The sequence below is a fragment of the Centrocercus urophasianus genome, unplaced genomic scaffold (assembly GCF_019232065.1).
Source record: "Centrocercus urophasianus isolate 14NV4802_14NV808 unplaced genomic scaffold, USGS_Curo_1.0 seq_15, whole genome shotgun sequence".
In the NCBI taxonomy this organism is placed as follows: domain Eukaryota; kingdom Metazoa; phylum Chordata; class Aves; order Galliformes; family Phasianidae; genus Centrocercus; species Centrocercus urophasianus.
This window is the reverse complement of record NW_024884697.1, coordinates 34,981,880-35,004,633: the sequence shown is the minus strand read 5'-3', so window position 1 is coordinate 35,004,633 and position 22,754 is coordinate 34,981,880. Positions and strand designations below refer to the sequence as shown.

The 22,754-nt window shown below is 37.0% G+C and overlaps 1 protein-coding gene across 1 annotated transcript in view; it reads right to left on the bottom strand.

The window, feature by feature from the left end:
* Window positions 1-128: 128 nt before the first annotated feature.
* TRHDE (thyrotropin releasing hormone degrading enzyme) overlaps window positions 129-22,754 on the bottom strand; it is a 207,337-nt gene continuing 184,711 nt past the window's right edge. Inside the window, exons 16-19 of the mRNA XM_042815914.1 lie at window positions 9,721-9,888; window positions 9,107-9,247; window positions 4,167-4,248; window positions 129-3,143 (exon numbers count right to left, since the gene is read on the bottom strand). Of these exons, the coding sequence (XP_042671848.1) occupies window positions 3,000-3,143; window positions 4,167-4,248; window positions 9,107-9,247; window positions 9,721-9,888 (535 nt within the window). The 3' untranslated portion in view covers window positions 129-2,999. The remainder of the gene's footprint in view (window positions 3,144-4,166; window positions 4,249-9,106; window positions 9,248-9,720; window positions 9,889-22,754) is intronic.

The following is a 22,754-nucleotide window of genomic DNA, read 5'->3' as shown; positions in this document are numbered from 1 at the left end:
GACATATAATTAAATACAGGGGTATTGAATATTGTAAAAAACTTAAAAAAAAAAAAAAAAAGCTATAATTTTGTTGGATTTAGTCCATTTAAACTTCATCTTGATTCAGTGTGAAACAGCTTAAATAAAAAATATAAAAAGAATAGAGAATTACAATGGAAAGACTAAGTCAACCTTAATTAGAGTTGTAATACAAACATCATTATAATACAACAATTATAAGCAATACATCAATAGGTATGTGTAATACATACATGTAGGGCTTAAAATTTGTGATAGACCAGTTGCTCAAGGCCACTACAATATTAATTTGCATCCAAAACTAGATAAATGTGCAAGAACTTAAATTCTAATGAACAATGGAAATTTCTGCGCACTGTGCAGAATACACAGGCTGAATTAAATTTTCAACTTTGAAACGCATTGTTAGTTTGCCCTTTATCAGTGGAAAGGCCTAAAACTTCTATGTGCAGTCTGGAGGTATGTGGCTTAGTCTGTGGTGATGAAAAACAAAAGTCATCAAAGACAATCTTGAACAGAATTTGAAATGGGAAAACCATTATTCAACTTTCTTTTCTCTGAAATCCCCAAAGTAACTCACGTTTGAGTGCTTGGCTTTCTGTGCACTCTTTGGAGATTATAACTTCGGGCTTCATTACAAATATAAAGAGTATTTGGCTTGCTTTTTTATAATAATAAATCCACATACAATTTCATTCAGTAGAAATTAAAAGTGTGACAGCTACATAGTGGCACTGAGGCTGAGTTTGGTCAACCACATAAAATAATACTCAGCACTTTTAAATGCCTTTCTTTAGAGGATATTCAAGAGCTTTGCTAACATTAGTCAAGCCTCACAACATGCCTGTGAGGTAGGTAAAATAGGAGGAGGAAGAGGATTTAATTCAACATGGACACAATAACGCCTCTGGGCACTAGGTTCACTAGTACTGCAACACAGCACAGAGGTTTAGGGATTACTATAAGGCAAAGAGTTAACAGTACAAGAGAACAGGATTACCCCTTCCTTTCATTGTATGTGGTCAAGCTAACGTACCCTGGAGCAGATGACCACCCAAGCGTTTCATACACTTAGTCTGCAAAGAGTACCCTGGTAATGACACAAAATAAGAGGCTCAAAATGGGTGATAGGCCCATGATAGTGGTAGGACAGCTTAGTTATGAGATATTTACCAGTTCTTGAGGGAGAGAGTGGCATGGGAATGTGAGCCCAGAAATCAATACTGTCTCCACACAACTTAATAAATCTAATAAATGAAGATGCTGGATTTTGGTTCTTTTTTGCAATAATATTTCAATTCACAAACAACTCACTAGAGTTAAGAAACTGATAGTGTAAAAACATTTTGATAATTTCCATGCCCTGTGAAGGAAACAGCACAATAAAATGTGCGTCCTCTAATTTGTCTGACCACATGTTTCCAGTATACAGGCAATGATGTGATCAGATGGTTGTAATGGACTGGGCTGTGATAAAGAAACACTTTTATACATCTATAACCACCCTCTGAAATTGCTGCAACCTGCCTCCTGTAGACTCAGTAGTTTTATTAATTTTCTGCTTGTTCATCTTCCTCCACGGCGGAGAGGAGAGCATTAGACCCTAAGATGAATCAGTTTTGTCCTCATCAAATAGCACCAATGGTGCAGACGGGCACTGTGCAACTAATTTCCAATTCATCACTGACCACTCAAATTAAAAACTGAGAAAAAAGAAACAAGCAAGTAAGAAAAGTATCACCCATTTAGAACACTTCTATGTGAAATACAAGGAAAGAGAAAAACTGTGTTTGTGTGGTACTATCTTATACGAATACACACAAACACATTTCTTTCTCCATATTTCAGTTTTCTAAGTTGACATAAATGGCACAATCCATATTTGCAAAGACACTACCCACATAGAGCACAGGATTTGTCTGTTAGTAAATCACTACCGAGGCTGGTCTACTGCATGGAAACAGCTGTTGGTTAATTTTGTGTCTTTGAATGGAAGATATTCTCCTCTTTTCCTAATTTCCATTTAAATCCTATGTCGACTTATAATATTTGTGCATTATCAGCTGTGTAAGTTATTACTGCACAGGTTAGGTGACCCATCATGAATATCTCTGCCTTGTAAATTTGCTCAGAAGAAGTGATTCATGGATTCTATAAAATCAATGCAAAGTTCTCCTCATAGAAACTGACTATGTTCACAGCTAAAGTTACACGGTTTCACTGATCAGCAGTGAATAAATTTATAATTATAGCGCATGAATGAATGAATGACGTCCTTCTCTCTCATTTTCTCTCTCTCTTCCCCTCCAAGATGATAATTTAAATACAGGAATATGGAAACTGCAGCTACAACAACTAGCAACTCAAAAAATGAGCTGGCACCTTTGTGACAATCAAAAGACAGTCTAAATGGTGGAGTAATTGGCAGCTAGTGGGAAAGCTGAATCTATATCTCATACTGCCCTAAGATGGAATCCTTCTGCATTTCCTCTTCCTTCCCTTCTTTTTGTTCATCGCAACACTGATTGTCGTAGAGAAGTCTTTGTGCTTTGTACAATGCCCATCTTTGACGTAACTGGAATTCACATATAAAATGTGGCTGTTATACATAAGCATGCTAGAATACAGGCAGAGACGGTAAAAGCATGCACAAAATAGTCTTTGAAGGGTTTTTTGTTTGCTAGTTTTTCTTCAACATTTACATGCACCACTTAATATCATGTTTGGTTGTGTACACTGAGGATCAGATTTCACAAGCACTCATGACCTTTTCTTCTGAAAAGCTTATTGACAGTTTCAAAACAGCCCGGTGTAAAAAATAAACAAACAAACAAAACAACCCATAATTAAAAAAAAAAAAAAGAAAAAGAAAACTCCCTGCAATTTGATTTTGTCTTCATGATTTTAATGCTGATCACTTCTTAAACTTCTTTTCCTTTTGTAGTGCTTCTGGTTAAAAGTTCAGCTGGAAAGACAGATTAGTGTGTCAAGGATTTTCTTAACCACTGGAATAGTTCTTCCTTATAAAGTCTTTGCCACCGCACATTGGCTTCCACTGTTTCCACAGCACGAGAGAAAGAGGCAGCAGCTCCCTCCTCATAACTCTTTATAAAGTTCTTTAGCTGGAAATACAATTTAACAAGTTAAATTTGCAAGAACTAAAGAAAGCAAAGATTTCCAGTTCACATAAACAAGTCAAGCATTTAGGACAAATCTACGTAATCACTACTGAAGTATATGTACTATCACGTAGAAGGATTTAATAGGAAATGTAATAAGACAGTAGATTGTCAATTATGTATGAAGTAAATGCTTCAAATGGCACTGGAAGGTATTGACATGTCAGTGTTGGATCACAACACCATTTCCTCTTTCTCTCCTGTAGCCCAGTTGCTGCACTGCATAGACAGCTGGTCCGTTCCGAACTTATATTTTTACCTAGAAAACTTAGCTGGAAGCACTGTAAGAGACTCTAACCCAGATTTATTTGTAAATGTCAGCAGAATGCAGCCTTGATGTCCTTTGGTTTAACCAAATTTTATATCAAATTTATTTCAAGAGTTTATTTACTAAATTGATTTGCAGAATCCTTTTGATTATATAATGTAAATTGGTTGTTTAGAAAAGGAGTGGCTGGTTACAGAGGGAAGTGAATGGCAACAAAGCAAGTAGTGTGCATTTGATGAAAGCCTGAAACAGATTCTTTCCCTTATGATAAAACTTTGATCCTTTTTCAACAAAGTGGAAAGGTCTCTACTTTGTTCTCATGTATACTCAAATTATGACCCTAGCCTCTGGGCTATTATAGCTGATGGCACTGGTGTGCTTTGAATTACTGTTCTTTTCAAGTGAGAGCCACAAGGCTGTTCTTCACAGTACACTGCCAGTTATACTGACTTGTACAAAATCAGGTAGGTTTAGCCACTGTTATTCACAATTAGTAAACCTTTGTTTCCTGATGATGCCAAATTCACCTTGTGTATTTAAATCTTATTTTCAACAGCTTTTCTATGGGTTAAAAAGTGAAAAAGCCAGTCCTTTTCAGCTTCTCTGACCTTAGCAGCTGCTAACACATTCTTGCTCCTGCCCTGCTTTATCCTTAAAATAAGAACAGCCTCATGGTCTAGAAGTCATTCAAAAATTACCTCTCTTAGTTCTTCTTCGGTATTAAGGAATTCTGTGACTCCACTGATAAGCTTTGAATTCATAAATAATGCTTCTCCATACCTGCAAGGGCAAAAAAGATGCATGAAGTGAGTGCAAAAGTCAGGCCAGATGAAATTGAGAAAGTAGTCTTCTGTTACGCAAGGGAGAGGACATGGGATCAATTCTGGAGATCCAATACAATAGTAGATAACTTTTAGTCAGCCACTATTAAGCAGAATGGGCTTAACCCCACACATGATGTGGATTTCCAAAGGATGAGATGAGATTTCCAAAGGAGGGAGAGGACCAAATTGGAAAAACATCCCAGGTTTAACAAAACAGCCTTCCACATCATGACACCAAGCAGCTCAAAATACAAGCGCTATTGAAGAAGAAGAGCAGCATCTATGGAGAAATATTCTGAGGAGCCCTCCTAGCTCTACTATCACAAAAGACTTTTGAAGTGCTGCAGCTAAATGTGTTTTCCATTTATCCATGTCATCTGCATTACAATTAACCACTGGATAAGTGAACTGAATCAAATCCTCTTGTTCCAGTACCAGATAATTAAAATAAACAATGTTGATAGAAAATAATAGTGCTAAAATAATCCCCTGGGCTATCATGTAGCATCTTCAAAGAATCAACTTGTCAATGAAAATTCAAAAGTTTGGGCAATGAATATTTAAAAGCTGATTTGTAGCTGGGTAGGATGTTCAATAACAATCAGCAATGGCATTCTGTGGGCAGCTGCTTTGAAACTGGCCATTCAAATACTATCCTTCCATCTTGTTCTCCACAAGCTTTTTTCAGCTTCTCAAACAAAGCAACTCAAACAGTATTACACCTGAAGTTTTGCATCACGTGTTGGAATAGCCTGTGGGTTGTTGGTTTTTTTTGTTTTTTTTTTTTCTAATGTCTTCAGTATGGTGTATGCAATTTCATTGTAAACCAAAAGCAATTCTTCTCAAGTTAGCTGTCATTCAGCACAGCAAGAAGCACTTCACAAATAGTTATCTTTATCTGCACATATATCCAAAGAAATATGTAGCTAATTTGAACTTGACTGTTTTGAAGATATGGAATTCAGCTCTCCTGTCAGACATGCAGAAATAATGCCAATAGACCTCACTGCAATTAAGTTTCTCTGAGGGAATAATTCAGTTCAAACCTTGCTTTTACAAAATGACTGAGGAATTCAAAGTTCAAAATGAAATGAACTAGCACAGTCACAGCTTTCTGTTCTGCTTCTATTAGCCTGAAATTAATTACTCTTACATACCTGGCTACTGTAAGCCGGACAGTCCTTCCAAAACGGAAGAGAGAAAGGGAAAGGGACAGCATGGGGAGAGGATTAAGAGAGGGAGAGAGAAGGGAAATGCTATTTTTTGAGAAGTTTCTGTTTTGAGGAAGGCATATACCTTGTTTCTCTCTATCTTCAGCTTGTGTGAAGGGAAACACTGGTGCAGGGATCAAAAATCCTATTCTATGAACACTAATAATTGAATTACTCATGGATATTTCAGAAAGTACACGTCTCTTTTTAAAACCTCAGCCACACTAGTGTATAGAGTCATCCAGAGGCAAACACCTCTTATGGGAAGTATGGATTTCATGGTCCTTTAAGCAAGTTTATGCTTCCTAACAAAGGAAAAGCCTTTATTATTAGGTTCTCAGTTTAGAATCATAATTGACTGCTTGGAAAATTGGAACCTCCTTTTGATGGAGTCTTTTGACAAGTTTACCAACCCACTTTACAGAAGTGACCTCATAAAAACCATTTGGGGGGTTTTATTTTTCTTCAATTCTCTACTGAATCCACAGTGTGAACAAAAAGTAGCAAAATTCCTTCCACTGAAAACTATAACTTCATGTAAAACTGACCATTATGTATATTCGTTACAAAGTCAGTCACTAATAGCAATTATAAAATGGGCTCTAATGGCAAAAATTACAGTACAGCTACAGCCTAAAATGACATCTTGCAAGTGTGAAACAAAAATACACACATGTATGTGAGAAATCTTGCAAATATCAGTCTTTCTACTTTTCATGGAAAAAACAACAGCACCGTAGAAGCAAAACCTTAAACATTTCAGCTCCCGAGTCAGGGGCTCTCCACCTGCTCCTTTACTTCTGCAGAAGCGATCCTCTGACTCCTTACAATTGTAAAGGCTCTGTGTTTGTCTGAACTGAAACTGAGAAGTAGCATATTCCATCCACTTTGGACAGACGTAAATGGTTTCCCAGTTATTGACAAATTTCCCAAAATTGAGAAATGACTTACAAAGGAAAGGAGGAATTCCTATAGGTGGCTGTCAATTTTTCACACACAGACACTATGTGCATGCATGATCAAAATAATTTAGAAGTCCAATTGCTCAGGTAATAGGAACTTGAGCATAATGTTTTCAGTTCTCTTTTTCAGAATTTTTTAAATCCTTACAGACTTACTCCCACTGACTTCTCACAAAGACTGGGCACCTTAATTTGTAGGTAGCCTATGTAAAAGCACGAGTGCTTTTAAAGACTTCAGACATTATTGATATCTTCCGTGCAATGTGAATACAAGCATGATGTATAAATAAGAAGGGATGGCATTATCAAAGAGTTGGAATGACAGCCAGATATATGGTGTTTTAAAGTTAAAGGAAATATCATTATAGCATAATTCTATTGCCCTCAGCTATTTCTTATTATCTCATACATCAACATCTTCTCTAGTAAATTCAATGGAAAATACCATAGAGATATCACCTTATTAAATTAATGTTTATTACAGAGTATTATAGTTTTACATAAAATTAAATGATTAATTATAATGGTAGAAAAAAATGTCTTGAGACAGAGTACACTTGAGCTATAATTCAGCAATAAAGCTTGCATTTTAAAAATGTAGTAGTGTAGCAAGCTTAAATCAGAAGCCTAATTCTGCATTTTATTATGTGTTTCACTGGATATTTTAAGGAATAAAGCATTAGAACAATCCCTCATTCTGAAATACTTTCGTAAAAAATTTTAATCTGTAATTACAAATTGAAGTTATTTTCAGTAAACACTGTGTAAGTGCAGCTTGTACGAAGCATTTCACACCACTGCATTGAATCCTTCGGCAATTATAGAAACACCATTGGATGTCCCTGACAGAAAAAAATGCACAGGGCGAAGGGCAACTGCTACAATCCTTTTGATGATTCTGAATAGTGTTTGGAGATCAAACTCTTTATGAAATACAAAGTCAGTGTTGGGCAAAGAGATAGACTTTGTTATTTTCTCATTTAAAAAAAAAAAAGGCCATTAAAAGGTTTTCAATGAGGCCTTTGCTATGAGCTCAGATAAAAGCAATGCTTACCAAGAGAGATAAATAAAATTACAATTTTAAGCACAGATAAGCTATCAAAAATTAAAGCACACTAAAAAAAAAAAAAAAAATCTGGCATTGAACTTTGTTTTCTAAGTCCATTTGTCTACACCATCTAACTCTGACCATGCCTAATACCACAGCTGTTAGCTAGGTTGTCAGATGAGCGTACCCAATACAAATTTTGACAAATTTATGCCCAAATAGTTTAGACACAAATCCCTATACGAATCCCTGAAGGAAGAAAAAATACAAGCTGCTACTCTGAACATATTAAATTGCACTGGGTTGCATAATAATAATGGTTTTGCCATCAACTTTCTGAGTAAAAGTCCAGTTCTAGAATAATCAAACCAGCAGTGGAGGACTATTAATTTTTAAACTCTTAGTAGTCTTACAGCTTTCACAAAATATCCTCCTGCAATGTAAATTCCCCAAACCAAGTTTCAGCTTAAACCTGCTTTCCCAGCCAAACTTCCTCTACAACCTATAAAATATCATCCAAAACAGCATGAACAAGTTTTTTAATTCTTGGGGAAGTTGCATAGTTTCTGAGTTTCCTTCGCTCTTCTTTTGATTATATGAAACATTGGAAGTTCGCGCATGTAGTTAGTAAGGAGAAGGATTTAGTTAATAAAAAACAGCATTTTAAATGCATCATTTAAAATACTCTGTGGTACAACAGAAGGCTTCCCATGGGTCCAGAATAGAACAGTTCTCCTATTTCGTCTGGCAATATCTACCAAAACCATGAGGGTGGCCTAGTCTGAGGTCCTAATTTCTTGGACATCTGCTTTTGAGAACTTCAGCTTCATCTGAGCTATGGTCCTTTCTAGTCTGTCAGCATGAGTTGTGAAATCTTTCAGACCATCTGGCTGTTCATAAATAACTAAATAAACTTCTTATTTATTGAATTAATATCAAAATCTTCATCAAAAAATGAATTTCAAACATTCACTATGCATCTGAGTAGGAGCATGTTGCACATATTCAAAGGATTCATAGTGCTCATGGTATAAGGAGCAAACCTATCTTCTTCCTGCTCATTTATATTTAATTCCAAATGTTGCTCTTCAGTTACTTAGAACTCAACTGAAACACAGCACGGAAGGAAAGCATCAGAAATCCTTTTGAAAACAGAAAACAGTTTGGCTTTGTTCCCTACCCTCCACGTCCTCAATGGCAGTTGAACTACTGTGCTTGAAAAGATTTTTTTCTATCAGACTCAAAACCAGCTAAATTCCTTTGGGAACTCCTGCTTTTTTATCTATGTAGAAGTAAAATTGCAGCAATTTGACACACAGGCAGAATTCATTATCTTAAGCACAGACACAGTACAGTAATAGATGTACATACAGATGATCATTAAGGGAGAAATGTTTCTAGGTGTGATAAGAATAAATGTATTTGTCACTTACATGTATGTATTTCATATTTACATACATTTCTATACATAGAAAAAGAGAATGGATTTGGTTCAGGAACATACACACATAAATATATACACATACAATACTTACACAGACTACACAAAAACAAGAAAATGAACATAATTTTTTTTTTTTTTTTAATATTTACCTGGCATTTAATATTTTCCATTTTTCTCGGAAAAACTTCCAAGCAAGGTCTCTTCCATGTGGATTTCGAGCAACATGGATTATCACATCAATTGCATCCTGATCCAGGACAACTTCTGAGTTGAGAGACAAATTCAAAAGTCTGGTAGGAAAAAAAATGAAAAAAAAACCTATTTAGTTCAGTCAACACATACTCTAAAAACAGCATATCTAAAAGCTCTGAAAATAAATAGCCACTGTCAAATGATTTGTTTAAGTCTCCAAGTAAGTTTTGTGGTTTATTTCTGAAGACCAGACACATCTATGAATCAGATGAATCTTGAGTTTTGGTACTGAACGTCGGTACTTCTAAAGGTAGCATAATTGGAGGGATGCAAAATATTTCAGTAAAAGCTGAGTAGAATCTTCCATATATAGTTTTATGAAATCAATAAGATCAGACTGGTCAATACACTTACAAAAAGAGTATACCAACAAAATTAAAAAAAAAATTATAAGATTTCAAACATTGCTAATGAACATAAGACAATTCAGAAATGAAATATTTTATTTTTTATATTTATTAATAAAATAACATGAAAATTTAAATAGAAACCTGTACATAATTTTTTTTACCTGTTAAGCAAGTTTCTGTCATCACTGCAAGTTAAGGCTTCTAATAATATTTTCTTCTCAGAAACTGCTAGTGTAGAATGAAATTTCATCCAAATGAACTCCCATACATCTTCATCCATCAGTGAAACTCCTGTACAGTAGACAATGTCTCTCACATTAAGTGGGATTCTGAAAAAGAAATCAGCAATTGCACTCTGATAAATAAGCAGCCTCCTGATATTGGAAACTAAGGAAGAACATCACTACTTTTAGGAGATTCCACCTGTTTTTGTGCAAAACTGCATTTATATCTACTAAATGCACAAAAATTTTCTTAGACATCCTGATGGATTTTCTAATAGATAATGCATGTTTGCTATTCCTTTCATAACTCTGTCATAGTGACAGAAGAACATAACTGATGAACTGTCCAGTTCATCAACGTGTAATGCATCATGTAACCTGCAGGACAGGTAACATAAGCTCTGCAAATTAATATGGGATCTTATCAGCCTGCTGCTGGGCTCTGTGCCAGAACTCCTCCTTCTTTCCTTAGTACAGAGGTTTTAAAATGAGAGATGACCAGTTCTCATTGCTTGTGCTGCGAACTGCTTCATCTTCATACAGTAACATATAAATCCAGAAAAAATTATATCCAAAAAATGATGTTTTCAGGAGTAAAGAGATGTAGAGATCTGGTCATTTACTCAGCTTATTAACACTAATACAAAAACCACTGTGCTATAGGATGGTAGTAAAACAATATGTTACTCCAATAACATAAACTCAGACTACAGTTCAATGAAACAGCCTCTTGAAGCCAAATTCAGAACTTACATCAGATGTCCATTTATACCATTTTCTCCTAACAAGATCTCAGCTGAGCTTTCAATTTCCTACTCTGCTTATGCTTCCTATACAAGCATAGAAGTTAAAACAATTGCAACTGAAGGGTGTTCCTACAAGTAAAGCTAGCCTGTTCTCAGCCTTCATTTCCTGGTAAAAATTGTACCAAAATACCATTCTCTAGTTACTAATAGCTAATCACTTCTAGAAGTTCACATGCAAGACCTCTTCAGAGAATCTAGAAGTACAAAACACTGCTGTCATCATCTGGGCACTAATATAGTCAGATAGAGAATTAAGTTTCCACTGTAAAATTTGATGTCAAATCTTACACAGCACAGAAAGAAGGTTTCATCACAATTTTAAGACTTTTGCCAATGTCTCATACCATGGAGTACACATGACTCAAGAACCAAAAAAGTTCTTTAACTCTGGTCTATTTGACCTCCAGAAAAAAACCTTCCCACTGAAACTTTCTATTGTCAGCCTTCTTTAGTGGTGCTTTTGTAAAAATAAAAATAAAAAGCTTCAGCTGATCCTTTCAATCATGCTTGAATCCATGGAAAATGAGAACAACCTTGTTTTTAACATTTTGAAGCTTTGGCTGCTCATCACTTCTGGAGGCAGGAGGCTATATAACAATGATTGTGAAGGGATGAAGACTGTTGTTGCCTCTAAGGAGTTAACCAGTCCCAACAGCTATGACCTCTCTTGAGAAAACAAATAAGAAGAATATGAAGCTAAATAAAAGCAAACTGGAAAGAAAAAGTGGACCCCCTTCTCCTCCTGGCTGAAGACCCTTGGGTAATCAATGCCCACTGCTTTTCTGCTATGCTTTTTTGGAGAAGCTAGATTTTGAGGTTTTATTCTTGTTCTCTGGTAAGCAGTCATCAGATCTGCAGATGCCACATGAATTTTGCTTATGCAGAGTGGACAAAGCTCATGATAGAGCTGCTTTTTGGAGAATTTTTCCTCACAGGGCTTTCTGTATTACTGTTGAGGTATTTTGCATTTTACACAGTCAAACTCAAATACTTATTCAAGAGAAAACTCTCCAAAGACAAGCTAAAAGAGTAAGCAAGAGAAATGGAACCGATTATAAAATTCCTAGTAATTTGAAACATCTAATTATACTTACCACATACTCCCAATTTTGCCTTCTAAGGAAAAATTAGAGGTACAATGGCTCACCTCTGTAATGAACTTCTGCCATGTAGCCAAGGCAGATTGGTGTTATACTATAAATCCTGACATGGCTCAAGATCTGTTTGTTTCCTCTTCTCCCACCACCAAATCACTGTGAAAACAGCCCCACCCCCAGCTGTCCCACATAATCACCATCGTTGGGATATTTCAAACATTAATGATTCTCAACAGAACAACTTGAACAACTTACTTACCATCTAATATCTTTTTTTTTTTTTTTTTTTTTTCCTTTTAATTTGGGATTTAGGTGTTAATACATTGGAAAGAAACATAAGAGTAAATGATAAATTAAAGAAAGTAGGGCACCAACAACTGGTTGTCCCAACTCCGTCTTAGCAGGCGGTATCCTATATGAAGAACAACTGAACCCAGCCAATCCTTACTTCACTGCCAGATGGGCTTTATATCTTGACACACAAACAATAAATCAATTTTTAAAAGCACATGTAGTTTTTGCTGAGCTTTGCCAGAAGAAATACTTTCATTTGCTGCAAGAGATGCAATTTAGCCAACAGATACTCTAAGGAACCATTAGGCACCTGGAAAAGGCAATTCTTTTTAGGCTGATTGTGCCATTAATTCAGGTAGGAAGGAAGTGTGTGCTGAAGGGACCGTATGCTGGAGGGTCACTCTGTTTTTGGGTACAGTCAGCAACAAAGGTAACTCAAAGCAGATGCTTTGAACCCCAGAAAAGTTGGCATTCCTCACTCATGAGGTTTATATTGTTTCAATTTGCAACAAAACATATCAAATCCACAGGCTTTTCCAGCAAGGCCATATTAAGGGATGCTCCTTATGTCTGAAGGGACTAAAGTCAGGGAACATATGCTCAGTTGCACACTCTGAGAAGGAGGAAGGACTTAGACAAGTGATGGCTCTGATTCCACGCTTGCAATCTGGTCTCCAGGCTTCACGCTAAAAAAACTCTACTGTGACTGCAACTGAATTTGGTCATCATATTCTCAGCTCTGCAGTCACTCCAGGGAAAATTTTAGGTCTCCGTGAATAAGTCACTAGGACAGTACCAAAAAAAAAAAAAAAAAAAAAAAAAAAAAAAAAAAAAAAAAAAAAAATCAACCCCCCACAAGCCATGATATCAAAAAACAAATATTGATTTTAAAAGTGCTATCTTTAGAAATCATGAAACTTACAACTATGAAAAGCTACAAATTACTCCTCTGAGAGTTCTGTAATCAGATCCGTAGACAGTGAGTTCTTTTTTGTGGAAATGAAAATTGTTTATGAAAATGTGAATATCCCCAAAGTAATTTCTCTTTAACTATTGCCTCAACAGAGAGCCTTCTAATTGAATTTTCTCCATTTGTAGAGATTTTTGCTCTTTCTCCTCTGAAATCATTATGGGCCAGTATTTCATCATTATCTAAACGTGCGAAACCTCCCTAGTCTATAGTCTTTTTAAATTATATAGCTTAATGGAAAATGTTTTTCCAAAATTGCAGTTCCATGCCATTGGATCAGCACATGGAACGTTAGCCCACTGTTTTAACTGAATCAAGTGGATAAAATTAACTATTGTTTCAATACTGCTTAAGAAATAACACTGCAGAACGTATCCCCTTGTTACATTAAACCTAATCTGGGCCTTCAAGGATGCTTTCATTTTTAAAGAACTAACATGATTGATGGATGCTTCAGAAGAATAAAAATAAAGATTAACTTTTGAAAGCATCATTTTAAATGGCTTTTATTTGAACACTGATTCAATTTACTTAACTTTATTTTTCTTGCTTAACAGATATGAGTCTGAGAATGAAATATGTGGCTAGCAGAGCTCATGTTTAAAAATTAAATACTTTGGGAAAAAAGTGAAAATTTAAACAGCTAGAAAAAAATTAATTAAAATCGTGCTGTGCCTTTACAGGGATTTTTTTCAACAGCAAATAATAAGGCTCTACAATGAACTAAGAATAATCTTCTAAGTTATAATTAATTGGTACATACTTGCTCCCATTTAAAGTATGTTCTAACAATTGGAGATACATTTATAAAATTGAACCATAATTATTTATCTTCTGGGCAAACTGTGTTCTAATTTTTTAAAGTGTAATTGCACATATTTTAGACTTCTTTGATTAAGAGACAAATTTCAATACCATTTAGGGTAATATTTGAAAAAGAAAATTAATCAGAAACATTCTTCTTTATTTTTGGAACTATTTAACATCTAACTTACAGCTGTTTTTCTTGATGACTGTATTTATAGTTTTGTTTAATAGGCTACAATGCTCAGATAAGAACGGAACAATGGAATATTATTTCTTTGAACGCAGATAGTTAATCCAGATTCTGTTACAAGTAGTAGCACCACACAAATTCTATTTTCTGTTAGGGCAACCCCAAAGTTTGTACTTTTACTTGCTGTTACAGACTCTGGGAGTACCACTGTGCACACAGAGGAGAGGAATGCTCTCTGCCACAGAACACCTTCAGCCAGATAACTGAGGATACAATTTTCCCTTGAAAACCAAAGCAGAGTTGTGATGAACTTGATATTTAATTGCTATTCTGACACAGAATCCCTGGGATATTAACTGACAACTCCACTTTGTCTGGGATACATTGCCCAGAGAGGTTGTGGAGTCTCCCTCTTTAGAAACGTTCAAGAGCCACATGGACATAGTCCTGCCTAATCTGCCCCAGGTGGCTCTGCTTGGGCAGACGTTGGACCAGATGACCTCCAGACATCTCTTCTAACCTAACACTCTGTGATTCTGTTGTGACATGGCTGCTCAGGGTGGCAATGCTATGAATACCGTATCTCCTCATTCCCAGTGTGCTTCAGACCTTCAGGCATCACGTGGGTCTGACTGACGCCTGCAGAGAACACAATTCCTCAGGTGATGCTTACTGCTACTGGTCCTTTCCCTTCCTGCAGCAGAAATCCCACAACTGAACATGGTGCTAGCACACCGAATATATTCAAGACCAATTTAGTGAGTCAGTGGTGAGTTAAGCACTTCATTGGGAGACTGAGCAAAAAATAGACAATTCTTCCTTTGTCCTTTATGAATATTTATTGCAACAAAAACTATGGTCCTTTCTGTTCAATTTTTTTACCGAGTTGTGAAGAGATCATTCCTGAAAAGTTGGAGGAGAAACAATATAGTTTCTAAAGATCTCAGGCTAGTTATTGCTAATCCATAATTGCTATATATAGGTTTTTTGTTTGTTTGTTTGTTTGGTCTTTTTGTGATCACATACAGAAGTCAGCAGATAAAAATGTTACCTGAACCCCAGAAAACCCAGTTCTGCCTTTCACAAGACTAAATCCTCCCACTTTTCAGGCATACTACCCAGATGGTCTTTCAGAGTGTTAACTTCTTGATTAACTTGCACACTCAGCACTGCTTTCTTCCTCCTTAAACAGTTTTATTGATTGGATTGCAAGATTCTACTCAAATGTAGCAACAACCTATTAATTAGCTAAATCATTTCAGCAACATCAGCTGACATTAGCTGGAAAAGCTCCAATAACATTTCAAAATGCATGAATAGCTATGCCTGATTTTTTTTTCAGTAATTAAAACTTCTAAGGGTTGAGAACACAACAAGGGATGCACTTTATTGTTTTATATTTATCAGACATTCATGTGTGAAAAAAAAATTAAAATAACTCATTTTTTTCATGTTTGCTACTAATGATATCCAAAAATAACTGGTGGGTATCAAACCTGTAAAAAAAAGTTAGTCACTTTTCCAAGCAACTAACAAAAATAATTAACTTGCTGGCCACATTTCCACAAATATTTATGTAGGTTGTTAAACTCTGGTACATTTATAAGTTGTTGCAAGATGGTAGCACTAAAGCACACCTGTGAAACAAAGCAACACAACTGCATGTCTCAAACCATTAGAGAGGGAAATAAGGCAGGAGGAATAGAAAAGAAAAATGCTTTGTTTGGGAAAACATTTGATTTTCTACCACTTAAGCCAGGCTTCATTGAAATTGATCTCAATTAATGACTGGTAATTTGCGTTATTTACCATTCCCTCAGATCTATGCACAGTATCATTTATAGACATGTTGCAAACTCTCCTGCAGTGTGATTTGCTTTTTTTTTTTTGGTGGCATTTCCATTGAGCAGTTAAAGGTCCATCCAAGTAAGTAGACTGTCAATTTAGGCAGCTGGATTAACGTGAATCCATTGTCCCTAGCAGAGTAAATACAAATTCTGCACAACAAGTGTGGGGATTTAGTCAAATAAGGCTCATTGGTTACTTCTGCCTTTGTTCAAATTATGTGAGGGAAGTCATCTCACTTCATTACTTCCATCTTTCTTATGACTGATAAAGAATTAACTAGTGTTCCAAATAGTCACAGCCATGCTTAATAATTAAAGTCTTTAAAATGGCAAACATAAAAGCTCACACATTATTACACTTAAAAAGATAAAATGAGGTAGTTGAGTTGCAGAATGCACTGATCCAAGACCCTGATTTTATTTTACTAGTAACCAAAACCAAAACAGGTTGATCTAATCTAAGTAAAGACACTTACATTTTTCCTGACTTATAACTCAAAGACGGAACAAGAAAATTCATGGCATATTCTCATTCTGTATCTCTGGCCCATATCAGTACCTTAGAAGTCCTCAGAACTGATTAAAGACCAGAACAGATTTGAAACATCTGGATTTGCATTCAGCATTTTCTGGCTCACTCAGTTTTTTCCTCAATCATTAAGATAGAAGAATGCAACTTTAATTGACTAATGGGGAACAGAATGGATGCTGACTTCAGTTCACTCCAGTACAGCAGTCAGTACTCCTCCACAAACATTATCTATTCATGTAAGCACTGCTTTTATTAAAAAAAAGAAAAAAGAAAACTAATACCTTCTTATCTCTTGTTAGAAAGAGTATACTGAAAGTATACTCAGAACTGTAAAAAAAGAAAAAAACATATTAAAAATAAGTATTTTACATTACCTCTGCTTATGAAATAACACAGTAAACCTTAGTTCTGTTGATTAACAACTAGTAGATTGTTATCAATCTAAAACCAGCACAGCAGGTCCAAGGACAAGAGATACCAAATATGCAAACATCAGAATTTCTCTCAATTTATGCAAGGTTAAAATATTAAATCTTCCCATTGCTTTCCACTGATCTGCAAGGCAGTATTCTTATGTTTTTTAAAAAAAAAATCTGATCAGAGCACTTGTGACAAAATAATTGAAAAACATGTAAAAACTGCATTAAATCTAAAATCTCTCCAGAATGACATAAAGTCCAGATCAAAAAATTGAATCTATTAGAAGTTTTCAAGGTATTGAGGAACCATGGCAATTAATTATGGTAATTTGTTTGTATTCAGAAGACAGCAACTAGTAAATAGTATTTTTATAGCAAATTTGTAACAAAGAAAATATAAGAGCAGATCAAAGTTGCACTGAATAGATACGGGCCTTCCAATGACTTCAGTAGTGTCTTAGAGAAACATCAACACACAATTCAGTCTGTTGCAATACAGTAATCTCCTACTGCTCACTGCTGCACATTAGCAAAACAATAGCATCATCATAGCCCTGGCAGAAAAAGAACACAAGGAGGTCTTTAATTGCTGAAAGCAAAATCAGACATCTCAGTTCAAAGCAGCTTTTTCACTTGTTCACATATTCACACTAACCTGTCTATCATTAGTATAGCATATCTCCACAGTCCATTTTGCAAGCAGAAATACATCTGTGGCAACTTGCAGCTAATGGACAGTAACAGCAACTGGATGAAAATGAAGCCTGCAACTCACAGAGAGTTCTGCAAAAGCACACTTGCATCTATGGATAAGTTATTATTTGAGACCTCCTACTGTGTATTAGCATGTTAGCCATTGTTCTGATACCTCCTATCAGGAGTTTACAGATTTTACAGCTCCCCCATACATTCTTGCCTGAACCTCAGAAATACACATTTACTCAGTCTACCCAAGGCAGAAAGCCTGAAAATGTTAATCCTCTTAGAAATGTGTTTTTCATTCAGAATAGAAATGCAGTGAAGGTTAAAGGGGTTAACAAGGATGATTCTCAAGCTCAGGCAGGCATTGTATGGTAATTTTGTTAATTTTTTAGGCTGAACCACAACGCTGTTATATCTAAGGAGTGTGAATAATGTATTTCTTCACACATGAAAGAGCTTCACAGGGATGAGCCCCATTAGATGAAGGTAAAAGCAAACATCTTAATTTTCAGCCAACAGTAGATTTTCTTGTATAGCATTCTGCTGTTGACTAAATTCCAGTAACCTTATGTTCTCAAACTACCAGGGAAATTTTAATGTGCTTACATGTTTTGAACTGAGCTTATATTCTTCTAAACACCAGCAAAGAAGCTTCAATTGTCTGTAGTGCATCAGTATAAGATTGGCATATATCCCAAGCTGGCAGAGCAAAAATGTTGGTCTTTGTATTAAGTCAGAAGTCAACGCAGGCTTTCAAGCAAAACATTTCAGAGTGTTCAGCCATTTCAGAAGAGAAAAATTCTTAAATTCCATGACTAAAAAGACAATAGATCATAACCTCAAGTCTAACCTCAGATTTTCAGCTAAAAGAAATAACTGCATCTTTTTAACAACTGTAGGGATTAAAATATAAAGATAGACTGGTACAACCAGATGTCTTGTCCTATTAGAACTACTTAAATGATATGTCTTTGGATTGCTGCTTCTATCTCGAGCTACAGTTTTTTATGTTTCTTATTTTTTCTTCTAAAAATGGTATTGAGTAATATCACCTCAAATCCTTTACATAATAAGTAATCTTGATATTTCAGGTGTTCAAGCCCTCTTCTTTCAGATGAACACTCTCATTTTTAGGCAGGAGAGATGAATTATTTCTCTTGCTAACTAAATAAGACACAGTAACAGAGCTTCAGTTAGAGGAGTAAAGTGCGCTGCGATGCCTTAAGCCAGCCCCAGACATCGACAGATAAAAAGCTTGAGATGAGTCAGCACCATGTGCTTGTAGCTGGGAAGGCCAACTGTATGGTGAGCTGAATCACAGGAGGGGTGGCAGCAGGGTGGTGGAGTGGATTGTCCTCCTCATTTGCCCTCATAAGGCTCCACGTGCAGTGCTGTGTCCAGGCCTGAGATACACAGCACAAGAAAGATGCAGAGATGTTGGAGCAGGTTCAGGGTAGTGAATAGGCTGTTCAGAGAAGCTGTGGATACCTCATCCCTGGAGGCATTCCAAGGCCAGACTGGATAGCACCCTGGGCAGCCTGATCCAGTGGGTGGCAACCCTGCACCACCCCAGGGGCACAGAATTGCATGATTCTATGACTGGATGATCTCACAGAGAAGTGATGAGGGTCTACATACTGCAAAGGTGGGGTGAGGTATTAACGCTGAAGCTCTACTGCAATCTGTTACTGACTAATCACAGTACTGCTCCTCTGTTGATTGTGTTTGGAAAGCAAAGAAGTGGACCTCTAGTGACAATTTTGAAAGACATCCGTTGAAAGGATCTCTAACTCTATAACTGCAGTTTACACACTAGTGCTGGTCCCTAAAGAGTGACCATACTCTCTTCAGAGTCCCTTCTTAGGAGGCTCTTCACTCAGCATACCAGCTGCCATCAACCTCATTAATGAGGTTCCTAAATCTTCTCATAGGAAGGGCAATTCCAAACATATGATTCTGCCTAGTGTGCCAGGCATCCAAAAATCAGGCACTGTAACACTTAAGCCACTTTACAAATTAAAGACTTTCAAGTCACGTAGGTGATTTTTACTTTTGTGCATGGAGGCTGATGTTGCAGATCACTATTATTCACTAATTCCTTAAGAAAATCTGAACTGCTATGGTTGGAATGGAAATTTAATGGCTTTTTCCAAATAATGCTGGAAATACAAAGAGGATTTTTGGCTTTGTGTTATGAATGACCACTATTTTACTTCATGAACAGTGGTAAATTATTTGCACAGTAAAGACCATGTAATTACAAAGTACAAACAGTAACTGATAATTATGATTATTTCAGTACCCTACAGTGAAGAGTAGCTGGTAATTAATTTTTGGACCTACCAAACTAAATATAATTACTAGGAACAACAGAAACTGCAGGCAAATGCTGATAAAACAGAGTTAGACATCACTGTGTTCTTCTATATTACGTAACACTTTATCCACAATTAAATTATACCAGTAAAATAGAGACTCATTTCATAAGAACTTCTAAAAATCTGTAGATTAAAAACATGGCAAAAAGTTATGAATTTTAGCATTCATATGGCATTAATAATTAGGCATTCTGTTATGCTCGTTCAAAATTTGACTGAAGTATCTGCCAGAGAGTCAACAACCCCCTTTACATGGTTTACTGCCTGTACACTTTCATGAACATTTACAGTCAATATTACACTGATTTTGTATTGATTAAGATCGTGGGACACAAGCCTAATTCACTAGTCTCATTCTAGAGTCTGTTGCTTGTGAATTACTTCATAGTATGAAGTTTGGATTACCAAACCTCATGAAGTCCTTCTGGGCCCACTGCTTAAGCCTGTCTAGGTCCCAGTAGATGGCATTCCATCCCCATGAGTGCTAAATGCACCCCACAGCTTGGTGTCATCAGCAAACTTGCTGAGGGTGCACTTGATCCCACGGTCAATGTCATCAATGAAGATATTTAAGAGTATTGGACCCAGTACTGAACCCTGAGGGACAACACTTGTCACTGATCTCCATCCAGATGTGGGGCCATTGACCACAATTCTCTGGATACTACTAACCTTTTCAATGTGAGTAGATACTAAATGAATCTGCTCATTTGTTAGTTACATTCAGCATGTGAAACTGCTCTGAGAATAGAATTTGGGTGAGGAATAGAACAAATACTATAATCTTTATAAATAAACAAAAATGTATTTCTGTCTTCTTTGCAGATAGTATCTCTATTTATCAGCTGAGTGTCAATCCATATTCTATAATTACATTACTTGTTGCAGCTATTTTTCAAAAGCATGCAGTTCCTTTGGAGAAATGTACCGCTTTAGCTTAGTAGCTATTCTCTTCCTCTGCCCTGCTGTGATGCTTTTATCATAATACTAGTCATATGCTGGCAGCCACAATCTTGTGCTCCTGAGAATGGCCTCATAGAAAGTCTAAGATGAATCTTCAGACGGCTCCTTAAATTTATGCCTTTCCTCTCTTGCTATTGTTAGCAAAGCAATAAGGTGTTTGTTTTTTTTTTTTTCCTTTTTCTTATGACTCCTTCAATTCTTTTGGGAGGAATGAAGACACAGGCTAGGAGAAAGCTTTGCTGGGTGGCAGCATCTTAACATTGAATAATATACTACTGTGCATACTAATAAATGGTGTTAGGTTTGATTATACAATTTTGTAAATGAATATCTAAGTAAATTACTTTTCCAGATTGTTTTCAATTATTATTTCTCTACAAATTCCTTTTTGAACAGTTTAATACATATCATTGCAGCCTAAGGGTATATATAACTTAGGGCATATATTTTGTTGTGAATGTATCTGAAATAATCTTACACAAGAAAATTTTAACCCAATCATACAATATTTAAAGGTACATAGTCATACACAGGGCTGAGGTCCTCAATGCTTTCTTTACATCTGCCTTTAATAGCCAGATCAGTTATCCCCTGGGCTTTTTATGCCCTGATCTGGAAGTCTGGGATGCTACTCAGAATATGCCCCCAGTGATTCAGGTGGAGACAGTCAGAGAGCTCCTTCTCCATCTGGATTGTCACAAGTCCATGGGACCGGATGGGCTACACTCTCGGGTGCTGAGGGAGCTGGCGGGGGTGATTGCCGAGCCGCTCTCAGCCAACTATCAGCGCTCCTGGTTAACTGGTGAGGTCCCAGAGGATTGGAGGGTTGCTGATATGACTCCCATCTTCAAGAAGGGCCGTAAAGAGGATCCAGGGAACTACAGGCCTGTCAGCCTGACCTCGGTACCAGGAAAAGTTATGGAGTAAATCATCTTGGACAAGATTTCATGGCATGTGCGTGGTGTCCAGGGGATCAGACCCAGCCAGCACAGGTTTGTGAAAGGCAGGTCATGCTTGACCAACCTCATCTCCTTCTATTACTGTGTGACCAGACTGGTAGATGAGGGAAGGGCTGTTGATGTAGACTACCTAGACTTCAGCAAAGCTTTTGACCTGGTCTCTCACAGTATTCTGGGGAAACTGGCTGCCTGTAGTCTGCACAGGTATACCCTTCTTTGGGTAAGGAACTGGCTAGAGGACTGTGTCCAGCAGGTAGTGGTGAATGGAGTTAAGTCCAGCTGGCAACCCCTTAACAAGCGCTGTCCTCCAGGGGTCGGTACTAGGACCCATCTTGTTTAATATCTTTATTGATGACCTAGATGAAGGGGACTGAGTGTACCCTCAGTAAGTTTGCAGATGACGCCAAGTTGGGAGGTGGTGTTGATCTGTCTGAGGATAGGGAGGCCCTTCAGAGGGATTTAGACAAGCTGGATCGCTGGGCTGAGGTGAATGGGATGAGGTTCAACAAGGCCAAGTGTCGGGTCCTGCACTTTGGGCACAACAACCCCATGCAGCATTATAAGCTTGGGGATGAGTGGCTGGATGACTGTGAAGAAGAGAGGGACCTGAGGGTGTTGGTTGATGCTCGGCTGAACGTGAGCCGACAGTGTGCCCAGGTGGCCAAGAGGGCCAATGCCATCCTGGTCTGCATTAGAAATAATGTGGCCAGCAGGAGCAGGGAGGTGATCATCCCCCTGTACTCAGCACTGGTGAGGCCGCACCTCAAGTACTGTGTTCAGTTTTGGGCCCTTCACTACAAGAAAGATGTTGAGGTTCTGGAGCATGTCCAGAGAAGGGCAACAAAACTGGTGAGGGGTCTGGAGCACAAGTCTTATGAGGAGTGGCTGAAGGAGCTCGGATTGTTTAGTCTGGAGAAGAGGAGGTTCAGGGGAAGACCTCATTGCACTCTACAACCTCCTGAAGGGGGGTTGTGGTGAAGACAGATTCGGCCTCTTCTCCTAGGCAA